This window comes from Ixodes scapularis, unplaced genomic scaffold (genome assembly GCF_016920785.2).
Source record: "Ixodes scapularis isolate PalLabHiFi unplaced genomic scaffold, ASM1692078v2 PGA_scaffold5__190_contigs__length_132052651, whole genome shotgun sequence".
In the NCBI taxonomy this organism is placed as follows: Eukaryota; Metazoa; Arthropoda; class Arachnida; order Ixodida; family Ixodidae; genus Ixodes; species Ixodes scapularis.
Window position 1 is genome coordinate 127,138,273 of NW_024609880.1, and position 11,770 is coordinate 127,150,042.

At 48.6% G+C, this 11,770-nt stretch overlaps 1 protein-coding gene across 1 annotated transcript in view; it reads right to left on the reverse strand.

Annotated features, from left to right (window-relative positions):
- LOC8052648 (mucin-5AC) overlaps positions 1-11,770 on the reverse strand; it is a 41,994-nt gene that overhangs the window by 6,568 nt on the left and 23,656 nt on the right. The window contains exons 14-20 of the mRNA XM_029982416.4: positions 11,475-11,599; positions 10,116-10,221; positions 9,434-9,613; positions 9,282-9,358; positions 7,100-8,591; positions 4,647-4,979; positions 1,126-2,169 (exon numbers count right to left, since the gene is read on the reverse strand). Coding sequence (XP_029838276.3) covers positions 1,126-2,169; positions 4,647-4,979; positions 7,100-8,591; positions 9,282-9,358; positions 9,434-9,613; positions 10,116-10,221; positions 11,475-11,599 — 3,357 coding nt within the window. The remainder of the gene's footprint in view (positions 1-1,125; positions 2,170-4,646; positions 4,980-7,099; positions 8,592-9,281; positions 9,359-9,433; positions 9,614-10,115; positions 10,222-11,474; positions 11,600-11,770) is intronic.

Here is an 11,770-nt window from a genome sequence, read left to right on the forward strand (position 1 = left end):
TGCGCCCACGAAAATGTTCCACTTTGGTCACAGCTAGAGAAGCAAGACTTGCAGCAGGCTAATGCCTATAAATGCTGAAGAAGTACTGCTAAAAGCCCCTACCCTACTGCAACCTAGTTTGGAAGTGGTGCAACCTGTAGGCCTAATTGGTCACTATTTTCCTGGCCAAACCAAAGGCAACCCCCAGTTCTAAAAATCAATTTTGGTCACCACACTATGCCTGGCAAGGAAAACATATACTGCATGACACAGCTAGTACAAACACAACGGTGCTGTTTTGCATATTATCCAGACGTGGGAGTGACAAACGTAAAATGCAAAGAAACCTTCTTGATAGAACCTTTCCGAAATTGCGGCTGGCAATCCTAAGACGCCATGTTCGACTACGCTAAAGACTACAAACAGGCAACCCTGTTTAGACGGTGCGCCACCACGACTATGTCAGTCGTCGCCACAGCGAGTGCGAGTAATGCCGCCATTGACGATCTCCTGCCGAGCTGAGGCTTGGCAGCAATTAGAGATGACTCCAGAATAGGTGAAGTTAAAGAGTACTAGGCCTCCCTGAAGACAAGTGAGTGTAAACGGTGACATAGCGACAGATTTGTCATTGAAAACTACCTTTCGTAATGGAAGCGCTTGCTCTTGTCGCGTTTAAAGGCAATAAAGGTTTAAAGACAAAAAACGGACAAAAGTGACGTCATCGGCAGGATCAGATGATCCTTGCTCGCCACTAAGCTGGCTCGGGGATGTTGACGATGCCATCACGACGCTCAGGACAGATAACAGGCGGCATAGAGGATCACCGCATGCCGTGCGGCATTCGCAGCACGTGGTTTTTAAAATAAATGCGGTTTACATTTACTTCTGCCCAAGATAAGTGCGATAACCGAATTCACGGGCAAAAAGCTACAGAAGTTTGTTCCCAACTCAGCTTTCTTGAAAAGTGCTCCCCCTTCCCTTTAACGGGCATTTCAAACAAATCAACGGGGTGAAAAAGAAAAAGGGCGAAAACCATTCTCATCGTTTGGGCATTTCCGGCAGGCCGCACAGCCAGGACTGCCCAAACTTGGAGGCTTATTTCCTGCTCTCCCCTCCCCCTAAAAGAATGTGCTGGAGCGTACATACCTGGCTCGAGAAACCAGTGAGCAGGCGGCAGCATCCCTTTGGGCCTGCCCGCTCCCCGGAACCGGCAGACGCGGTCCAACAGCCCCGAAGCAAGCCTCGCCCATCCGGACACGTGTGCCGACACCAGGGCCGCTTCCTCCGCGACGGCACTCACTCGCCGCTTCCGCCTCGCCGGCTGCGAGGTCGTCCCCCGCGATGTGCTCGGCTGCGACAGGGACGCCGGCGCCGTGGAAGCAGACGACGTCACCGCAAGTTCTACGACATTAGAGTCTGCGACCCCTGCAGCCTCTCCGACCACGACGGCCACTTCTGTGAGGTCAGCCACAGAGCTGGCTGCCGAGTCCACCTCACCGCCACTAGGGAGGAACTTGGAGGCGCTCTCGGAGTCCTCGTCCTCTGCCAGGCCATTTAAGAGCGGTTCTGGAGCAGGGAGAAGCGTGGCGGACGAGCTGACGGCCACAGAGTTCCCCGACGGATCTTCGGGGATTGCCGGGCAGTCTTCTGAGGACTCCGCGGGTTCCACAAGTTCTTCCTCGGCCGCGATCACGATCTCGGAGGTCACGATCGGCTCGTGGCCGACGAGGATCACCTCGCACGCGGAAGACGATGCAGCGGTGGACGTCCCGACTCCGAACGCTTCCGCGTCGTCGACGCTCTGGGAAATGCTGGATTCCAGTTCCAGCGCATTGGGCGGATCGTCCGGCTGGACATGGACACTTCCCAAATCTCTCGGCTGGGCCGGCGCGCCGCGGAGGCAGACGCTAGCCGACGAATCTGCGAGGGCGGGATGCGAAGCACTCGACGAGGAAGAAGAAGAGCTTTCCGAGGATCCTTCGGCGCTGGTGACTTCCTGAGGTGCCATCAGCGAAGGTGCGTCGGACGGCACGAAGGACGAAGAGGCGGCGGTTCTAGGCGCAGAAGACGAGCAGGAAGGCAACGAGAGGAGGTGGTACGTCGACGAGGACGGTCCACTCACTCGTTGCGCCCCAAACACCGTGCTCGACACCGAGTCAACCATGACTGACGTGAGGCCCTCCCCGCTTTCTGAAACGAGAAAAGCCAAGATGGGCGGATAATTAGGTTGGACATTACAGAATGTCATCGTTGGTACGCTGTTCAAACTGAAGTGCAGGCCTTCGCTCACTCAAAGGTAAAAGCACCATTATAAAAATAAGGGCCAATATTGAGTCTTTCAACAAACCCAGTAGGCATCTCTCCCTCTCTCAAGTATTGGACTTCACTTGAAGTGCCTTTGATGTAGTCTAATAAATTGAACTAACCTGGACTCATCTCAGATATCCCTTACAGTAATATTTCAAGTCATTGCCCACCCCCTGCTGCCTGAAATTCATAAAAGAAAGTGGGGCAGGCCATGTCTCGCTGGGTAAGCACAAAAAGTTTAGAAAATGAAAAAAAAAAAAAGCCCATTTCTTTGTACATACCTAGCGAGGCTGCACAAGAGATACATTAAACTCAAAACTCGAATTAGATCTATTGTTCTATACAAGAAATGTGCATGAAAGAATGTTTTACTATCGCAAAGTCCGTTGCTCACATACGCGCGATGAACACTGCCGAACGGCATACAGCACGAACGTTTGTTCCTTGAAAGCACGTTTCTAATGCCGCCATTTCTCTTCATTAGTAAAAAAAGAAAGTCAACAAGAAAATAAAAAAACAACCTGTTGCAAAGAGCGAGCAAGCGAAAGAATCACTGAAGAGCGATGCTGAGGAAGTGGTAAAGTCGGTTATCACGTTAGCAAATACTTTGGCGTTGGGCTAAGTTGGGAGCCTTGTCAACCTCAAGGAGCAGGCTCTTGCGCAACTTTCTTGTTTGGTGCACAGTGTAGAGACCGGTTAGAACGAAGTCAACGGAAATCAGAAATCACTTAGTTATGTCCGCTTCTTCGTTATATCTGAACTCATAAAAGTAACACACACACAAAAAAAAAAGATAACATGGGCCGTCACGGGCTCATGTTTTTCGTGCCTGCAAAAAGCGGTCGAGGTTTCCCTGCATCCACTCTCTGCTAGATCAGAAGCACTTCTTGCCAACTGCGAAAAGTTCCTATCGAGAAGAGATCCTGCGAGCTGCGTACGGACCGTGCCGACAGCTGTGATGGCCGCCACGGAGGACGTCGGCGATGGACGGCATTCTTTAAGTTTGTGCGCACTTCATCGAGGACGGCACGCTTTTGTTTCAAGGAGATCGCCTTTGTGTTCCCCATTGAGGTGCCAGCAGTGCAAAGACTCTCTATCGTTGGGCGGTGATGATTACCAAATCGGTGCTTGAGCAAAGTTAAGACTTTTGTGCAAGAGCAACCACACCGACCAGCGATGCCGACACGGAACACGAAGCAAACAAGGAAGCGCGCACGGCACCAAGTTCATGCTCAAGCTCGTCTTTCGTTGGTATAGAGAGCCTAGATTTAAGACAGGGGGCAACTGCTCGATTGCAAATGTGTCCGCCTCTCCGCCTTTAAATCGCAAATGCTCTCAATGTGTCAATGGTTGGAGTTGCTCCCTCTTTTAAATCTAGGCTCTCTCCGTCATCTCCGCTGATACGTTGTCGCTGGCGTTCCGAATACCCCTCTCGGCATGCCACAATGCCTTTTCTACATGCGATGTGGAAAAGGCGCTTTCGCAAATCACGGAGTCAGCGTTTGGGTAATTGTAGGTGTGGGCAATCACTCTGCGTTTTTTGAGAAACTGATATTCAGCCAAAAAGTTAGGTGGGCGATGATTCGGAATATTACGGTATATCTGTTTCTCAGGACGGCAGTAAAGCAGGGTAGTTTCGTTGGAATAAAATTGTTTAGTTCAATATCATTTCATTCTTCACACAGCGCATGCCATGAATACACGCACAACAGGAGTGTGAAATGCAAAAGCTGGGCAGATATCGCAATAAGCTGCCCCAAATCACCACAAATTCTAACAATGGATTGGAACTCAGCTAGCTGGGTCATGCTTGTGGATAGAACGACAACTGTGTTAGTGCCCAATTCACTGCGCTGCACGAGAAAGCAAAAATGTTCCACAGGGACCATCACTTCGGATATATAAAGATGAAGAAGTTTCCCATTTAGAAATTTCAAACCAGAGAGTAACGGCTTCATAGTAGAGCAAGAAAAAGATCTTCGATATCATTGCAGCTATTAGTCCAGCATTTACTATTTCTCTCATTGCTTTTCTTTCTATATACTGTTACAATGGTGTCCGACCGGCAGCAAATGACAAAGACATATTCACTCAATGAGATATAAATATTTTAAGAAGCCAGGCCGTGCGCACAGAGCCTGGCGCACCATGGTCAGACATGCCACTGCCCTAGCGCCACCGTCTCCTTCATCACAACATGTTCAGCTGGTTCTATCCATAGTCACAAAATCACTGAGGTGCACTTTACTGCAACAACATGCATCGTACGACCACATAAGGGGCAAAAAGACTTTCGGTATGGAAAACAACAGCATACGAGGCAGCACTCTAGTGGATGCCATATTAGCCAGCCCACTTACCAGAGCCACAGATGAGAAGTTGATAGACCTGCTCGCCATCACCCAAAGACTCCACGGCGTCGTCCAGCACAGCCGCAGGCGAGCTCTCATTCTCGGACTGGCTCGGCTGGTCGGAGGCGGCGTTTCTCCGATCGTCTGTGTCGGGGGAATCGTCCACGCTGGGTGCCGCCACCGCCCTGGATGACTCGGCAGCCGCAACGACATCCACGCACGCTTCCGAGACCACCGGCGGCACCGCAACAGCTGCCCCGCCGCTGCTACTGCTGCTCGTGCCCACATCGCTGAAGACGCGCACCTCCAGAGGCATCTCGTGGGAATCCACCTCCACTGCACCTGAAAACGTGAACCAGGCAACAACCACTCTCATAAGCTCAACCCCTTGCCTACCAATAACGAGTGTCACTTGTGCCACCCCCTACAGACCCTAAAGGTCAACCACGAGTGGCGCTTCTGTTTCGGTTTGGGCATGTGTTTAGCACGCTCTTCGACAAGCGGCAAAACCTCCCCTGTTGCTCCTTTTACGTTGGGATGTTTGCTTGTTTGTTTTGCTGTTTGACAAAGAGAAAACGCTCCATTTAGCCAAGAAAAAAAAACAGCAGAAGCATCTGCTCTAAAACAACGTGGCCTTGCTGCGGAGGTACACTTTGGCCAACGAAGAGATACGAGAACCTTTATGAGTTATTAATGCTCACGCACCTGGAACCAAGAATGCCTTCCCGACTTTGGGGGATTGGACGATAGTTTTTTGGGCAGCGACAGGAGTGATGAAACCGATGTGAAGCCAACAAGCATTCCATCAACTTTGGCGTCTGCACGCCAGTGGGACTCGGACCAAAGTCTTGATTTAGAACAAAGTACCACACCTCAAAGTTGAGGAAATGTTTTTGTCTTATATTATATATTTATATTCCACGATGTGGCATCGTGCTGTCAAGTCACCTGGTGACCGTCACATGACCATGCGATGCGACGCTACTGTGTCATGTGAAGTCATTGTGTCACGTGATGTCACGGGGGTCACGTTTCAGCTGACATCACAATGTCATGTGTCACCATCGAGGATACATCTGTGGACACGGAAACTTCCAGAGTTGACACTATCGATAGTATGCATTTCCAATGCAAACTTTAGTAGGCTCGAATCTTCAGCTCTTTGCAATAGGGCAACACAAGACCCAAGAAGCATCAATTTAACAGGTTCAACTGCATGAAAAACAGTTATACAAGCTGTATAACAGTTTGTGACCGTGACCGTAGGTTAAGTGACCGTAGGTTTACATTCGCCATTTTGGTATCCGTATCACGCGAATCTCTCGCATCTAAGGACTCGTGTCATCATCGTGACAGAAAAACAAAGGAAATTCCACTAGGAGGCTTTATTGAAACGAATGGCCATCACGCTCACGGGAAAAGATAACAACGAAGTAGCAGTGCGTGGCCTCCCAATTCCAGCGACCCGACGAGCTCGCGAAGTGTTTGGAAGACGACCCTCCCATAAGCGATGATCAGGCACTCGTACAAGTGCAAGACACGTGGCGCCTAAATTGCTTTAGACAAAAGCAAGGATTACCTCTGTGGAGAGCGAACAACCATCGTCGGGCTCCGACAACGGCGACTACTGCGTGGTATCCATTTTTGTGTTGGCATGCATTTCATAAAATCTGTTCTATGAGGTAAGGTATCTGTTCGACCTTCATTATTTTACCTGTGCGGCAGAATCGGCAGCAATTTACTTTTTGAATATCTGGGAGCTAAATCTGCCTACTTGGTAGATTTGGCTGCACGTTAGAATTGTACAAACACAGTACTTCTATGTATAACGTAAACGGCAAGGGCTACATTATCTGCCATTTTAGGCAACTAAACTTGGATTTTAAGAAAGCTTTGGATGTTCAAGGCATGTCCGATGTGCGGATTATTCGCTATTTGCTCGAATATTCATACATTGCCTGAATATTCGGCCATAATCGAATATTCAGAAATTCCATAAAATGCAATTCTCGAATCGAATATGAATCGAATAAGAAAAATATTCTATTCATTTCAAAATCTCGAATATTCACACACCCCTACTTTTTATTATCTATGTTTTTCTTACTATATTTTATTTATTATTTTATTTTATTTTCATTCAAAACATGCCTCTCTTGCCGGCACATTTTCATGGAAATAAAATCACATATTCTTCTAGAGTAGCTGTGCTTCGCAGATCAGTAGTATCCATGCCACAAAACTGACCCAGGTTTAGGCCTGCTGAGGTGTCCTTTGTATGTTACACGGGACAATCTTTATACATAGCCTGAATGCGATGTAACGCTCCCAGCATACATTCTAGACGCTCGTCCACGACCCTCGGTCATGACAATTTTCTCATGAAAACAATTTATAAAACAGAGGTTGTAAGAGGTTAGGGCAAGACAACCTACAAACCCAATTACCACGCGACAGCTCACCTAAAAATTCCGTTTCCTCCGTACTGGACACCGACAGGGGTCGCCGGTCGAGGTGCAGCACGCCGTCCGCAAGGACGCCCGGAAGGTCCACGTTCGAGCAGGTGATCTCGGCAACGTCCTCGGTCCTCACCAGCACCGCCTCCGCCGTGCTCACCTCCCCGTCCACGAGCAGCTCGCTCACCAGCGGACCCGCCTCATTGTCGTCTGGATCGTCATCCCCAAAGTCCCGGCACGACACCGCTGAAGTAACCTCGTTGCCGGCGACTGACGACGAGCCGCCGTTCTCCGCTGACGTCACCTCCTCCTGCCGACCAGGCTCCATCAAAATCGCCGAGCTAACCTCCCCACCGTCCTGCTCCGACGACTCCACGGCGCTGCTTCCGTTGACGATGTCGCTCGCCTCGGCGCTCGTAACGTCCACCGAACTCTCCTCGACCCCGAAACCCGACTCCCGGCCTTCGGGAGTCGGCGACGAGACAACTGCAATCTCGAACTCAGCCGAAGTCACGTTGGAACCGTCTCCATTCTCGGGCGGCCGCGAGTTTGTTGCAGACGGTCCGCTTTCCCCCGTTTGGTCCGGAGAGTTCTGCTCTTGGACAGATGGCGCACTCGTCGAAAGGGGGCGCTGCTCGTTGGTGGAAGGAGCCGCCACGGACGGCGTCGCTACGTTGAGAAGGACCGAGGAAGCAGAGACCGAAGTGGAGCTGCTCACGTCGGACGTGCGCTTGAACTTGCCGCAGTCCCGCCGACCGTGCTCGTTGGACGACGAGCTGATGATGGCCGACTGTTCTTCGTCCGGGTTGCGGAAGAAGCACATCGACGACGAGCTTGAGATGGACTCCTGGAGCGGTCCGACGGAGTCGTCCTCGTCCGCCCCCGACACGTTGTTGCCCTCCTGCGAGTTCTCGTTAGAGTTCTCAACCGAATTCGCGTCCGAGTTTTCGTTAGAGTTGTTGTTAGAGGCGGTGTCGGAGGCCGCATTGGAGGCGACGTTGGAGACTACGTTTGAGACCACGTTCGAAACCACATTTGAGATGGCGTTGGACAAGGCATTTGAAGTGGCACTTGAGATTGCGATTGAGACTTCATTGAGGACTTCGAGCGGGATCTCATTGGAGATTCCGTTTGTCATCGCAACTGAACCCGCGGCGGCGACGTTGTCGTTGGCACTGCCAGCGACAGATGCCAGTTCTGCTGCAGGCGCAGGTAAAAGTTGCTCCCCTTCGCCTATCCTCCTTTCCTGGGTCGACCTTGGAAATTGCTTCGGGGTTTCGCGAGTAGAATGAGATCGCGGAGTGGATGAACCGATGCTGCCGTTCAGGGTGGCTCGCAGGCTAAAGATTCCGCTTGGACCAGCTACACCTTCGATGGGCAGCCTTTCATTGGACGGCTTCCGGCGACTAGCTGCGGGTTCTGTGGTTACGGTAGGCATGGCTTCAAAACTTGAGTCTTTGTCGGGAGATAGGACTATGGAACTTGGAGGCGATGATGTCTGTAAAAAGAAATGTAAATGCTCTCTTAATTGGAAAGATGTATTCGTAAAAGTTGGTCAAAACGTCTTTTCTTATGAGCTGATTGATCTAGATAGTCTCGCATACTCTGAACAAAAGGCATCATCTAAAAGTTACCAACAATTTCACTTTTCATTTTTTTCGAAACAAGCATAAAGCAGGAACATTAGGCACAGAAATGTGGTGTCACTTCACAGTCACTAAACACAGAGCTCTAACATCTACTGCTTAACTTGAAAAAATACCAAGTTTTCTGACTTCAATTTACTTGCTTCGAACCATTAGTAATATGAGTAACATCGGGAGTAAATATTTTGGAAACATGACTTAGCAAAAACGCTGTCAAAAGCATGAATGATAACTCAAGTAGCTGAAAGTAGGAATTAGGAAGAAAACTCCTGGAAGCCTCAGAAAGAAAGCTGTTTTGCTGGGAAGCTTGACTTCTCCCAGCTAGGTCTCTTAGTGAAAAGTAGGCTGAGCCCTGAAGCTAGGTTCCTCTCAAGTTCCCCTTATCAGCTTTGACTGCATCCATTCTCTGACTAAAGACATGAAGAATGCCAAACCACAAGCTTTTCCTAAGTGACTCAGTTTGAAGCTCAAGCTACACCTTTCTCCCAACACAGGTGCCTCGTACTAAAGCATACAAAAAGTGGTCAAAGCAAGCACATTACCGTGCCCCGCAGCCTTTCAATGTCCTCCGCAGGCACGTCAGCACCATTGCTTGTTACGACAGCACTTCGTTCATTGGCTGCAGGAACAAAAAGTATTTTATTAGTAAGGCCCATTGGGTTTATGGACAACAGGCATATGGACATAAGCTTACAGGGATCTGGGTCGTCATCTCCTCGCTTCTGGGATCTGTCGTCGTCCTTGGAAGACGGTGTCGCCGAAGGTGAGGAGCCGCCCGTAGTTCGCAAACGGTCTCCCGTATCCTTGGTACAGCTGGCCGTATCTTGACTACTCTCGTTTCTAACCGTGGGCGGCACATCTTGACGCGACGTACCTGGAACCAGCACCAAAGTGATAATGCAGTAAGCATTTAGTGATCCTTCTGAATAATAAACTGCATTAAAACTAGGCAAATATGAACTCAGGGTATTTATATGTGAGAGGAGAATAGCAAAAACAAATGGTCACAAACTCTTGGTTACTATAGTTACACTGCTGCAAAACTAAACCATCATATAAAAAGGTCGAGCAATGTACATTACCACCTCTCATTTGTCAATGAGCAATATCATCTCGAGCAAGTAACAGAATGCCTCAAAGGTCCACTTGCCAATACATTCCAAAAGAATGCGGGAACAAAAATGCATTTATGAACGGAGAGGTAACAAATTTCTGGAAAAACATATGGTGTGAATTCACAACTTTATGAACTGAGAAATAACAAGCGCTCACAATTGTCCCTGACTTAAATCAAGAATGATTTGAAAGCTCCCACTTTTTGCACCACTATTTTTCGGCAACTGCTCTCCTCAAGACTTTACTTGACCGGGGCTCACCTTGTTGAGATTCAACTGCGACCACGCCTGATGTCTCAGCCTGCTCCAAAGGTGCAGGCTCCTCAATGCTTGCAGGTTCAGGTTCTGATGGGGATGTTGAAACCACCTGCATTTGCACAAAAAGGTGATGAAAACTGAGGATACCAGACCTTCTCAGTTGGCAAAAAGACTAGTACTAAGAGCTGCATAATAAACTTGGTATGTTCAACATACCAAGTAGTGAGTAAGAAGGCATAACCGAAAACAAAATTTAACCCTTTCGGACATCACCTAATGCATGTTGTCAATAGCTTTATTTGAAAGGACCATGAAGACGATTTGGAATTCTGTTGAATGATTGAAATAGATGTGAGCTGTTTTACAGCTAATGTTGCTCAAGTTTTAGACCAAAGTTGCGCCTGTGCGCCGCAGAAATTAAGTTAGCAGATTTAGCAATAATCACGATAGGAACGATCACAGTGACGCCCGAGACTGGGAAAGAAAAACAGCCTTTGAGTCATGTGGAACGAGAATTACATATTTTTGTCAGAAAGAATTACCACAATAGATATGAAATACTTTTTCATTCCAGGGGCACGTGGACTGAAAAAACTGAAAAACCAAGTGCCTTCCACTCGCGAATAGTGGGCAGGGACGGACTTGAAAAGCAGTTAGTGTGGCAACCACATAAGGTTGTTTTTTTTCTGACGAAAAAAACAGATATGGCGCATCATTATGTTTTGTTAGTTTTGTTGCGCAATGCCCGGTTGAACGAGTGAAGGGAGCTGCAGAAACTGTTACAGGCCGACGCGCTGCAGTTTCCGACACTCCTCCGGATCCGTGTCGAAAAGCTTCTGTCAGACCTCGTCTAGCACGCCCCGATCTTTCCTGCACATCCATCCAGCTTTTCATACACACAGTTGCGTTTCAACGTATTTGGCAGTGTTGCGTCGACAAACAGCCGCCAGTCACCGGTCATCCGTGCTTCGTACGAAGCGTGGCAACCGATTCAATAAGTAGCTTAGTAAGCGGCGTACGAAGCAAGTATGTCCTGTTTACTTGCAGTGGCAACGCGGAACAACTGGTACAATGCTCTCAAACCACAAAGCGCCGCTTCATAAAACTGCGCAAAAAGATTGAGCATATTGCCAGGTCCTTAGAGAGTCGAAAAACCCTTTCCTAAAAAAGTTCAAAAACGTTTTCATGGTCCCTTAAATTTATGTTCCTTCGTTTCTCTTTGAGAATTTCCTACGAGGATATTATTAAGCAACAAAGGGATGACTCGAAGTATTTGTGTCCAAAAATGAAAATGATACAACAACAAAAAAAAAGTCTAAACGTTGCTAGCCTCACAAAACTCAGATAAAAAAGAAAACCTACCTCAAGCTGGAGCCCAGGCTGATCAGACATCTCCACCTCTTGGCACACAATCTGGTCTTGGAGCATGCACGGTGCTTCCTCCACAACATTCTCCGCTTCACACGGAACAATGTCTTCAGAATCGACTGCAAACAGAAAGCGAGCCATCATGCAACAGCCAGAAAACACTCTCAACAGGCATCTTTCGCAGGTTTCAGGGTTAATAATTCTGCATCTACTACTAGCAGTCACCCCACCTTCATCAACTTCATGGCACAATGTAAACACTCACATGGCGCATAAAGGTAAACGGAAGT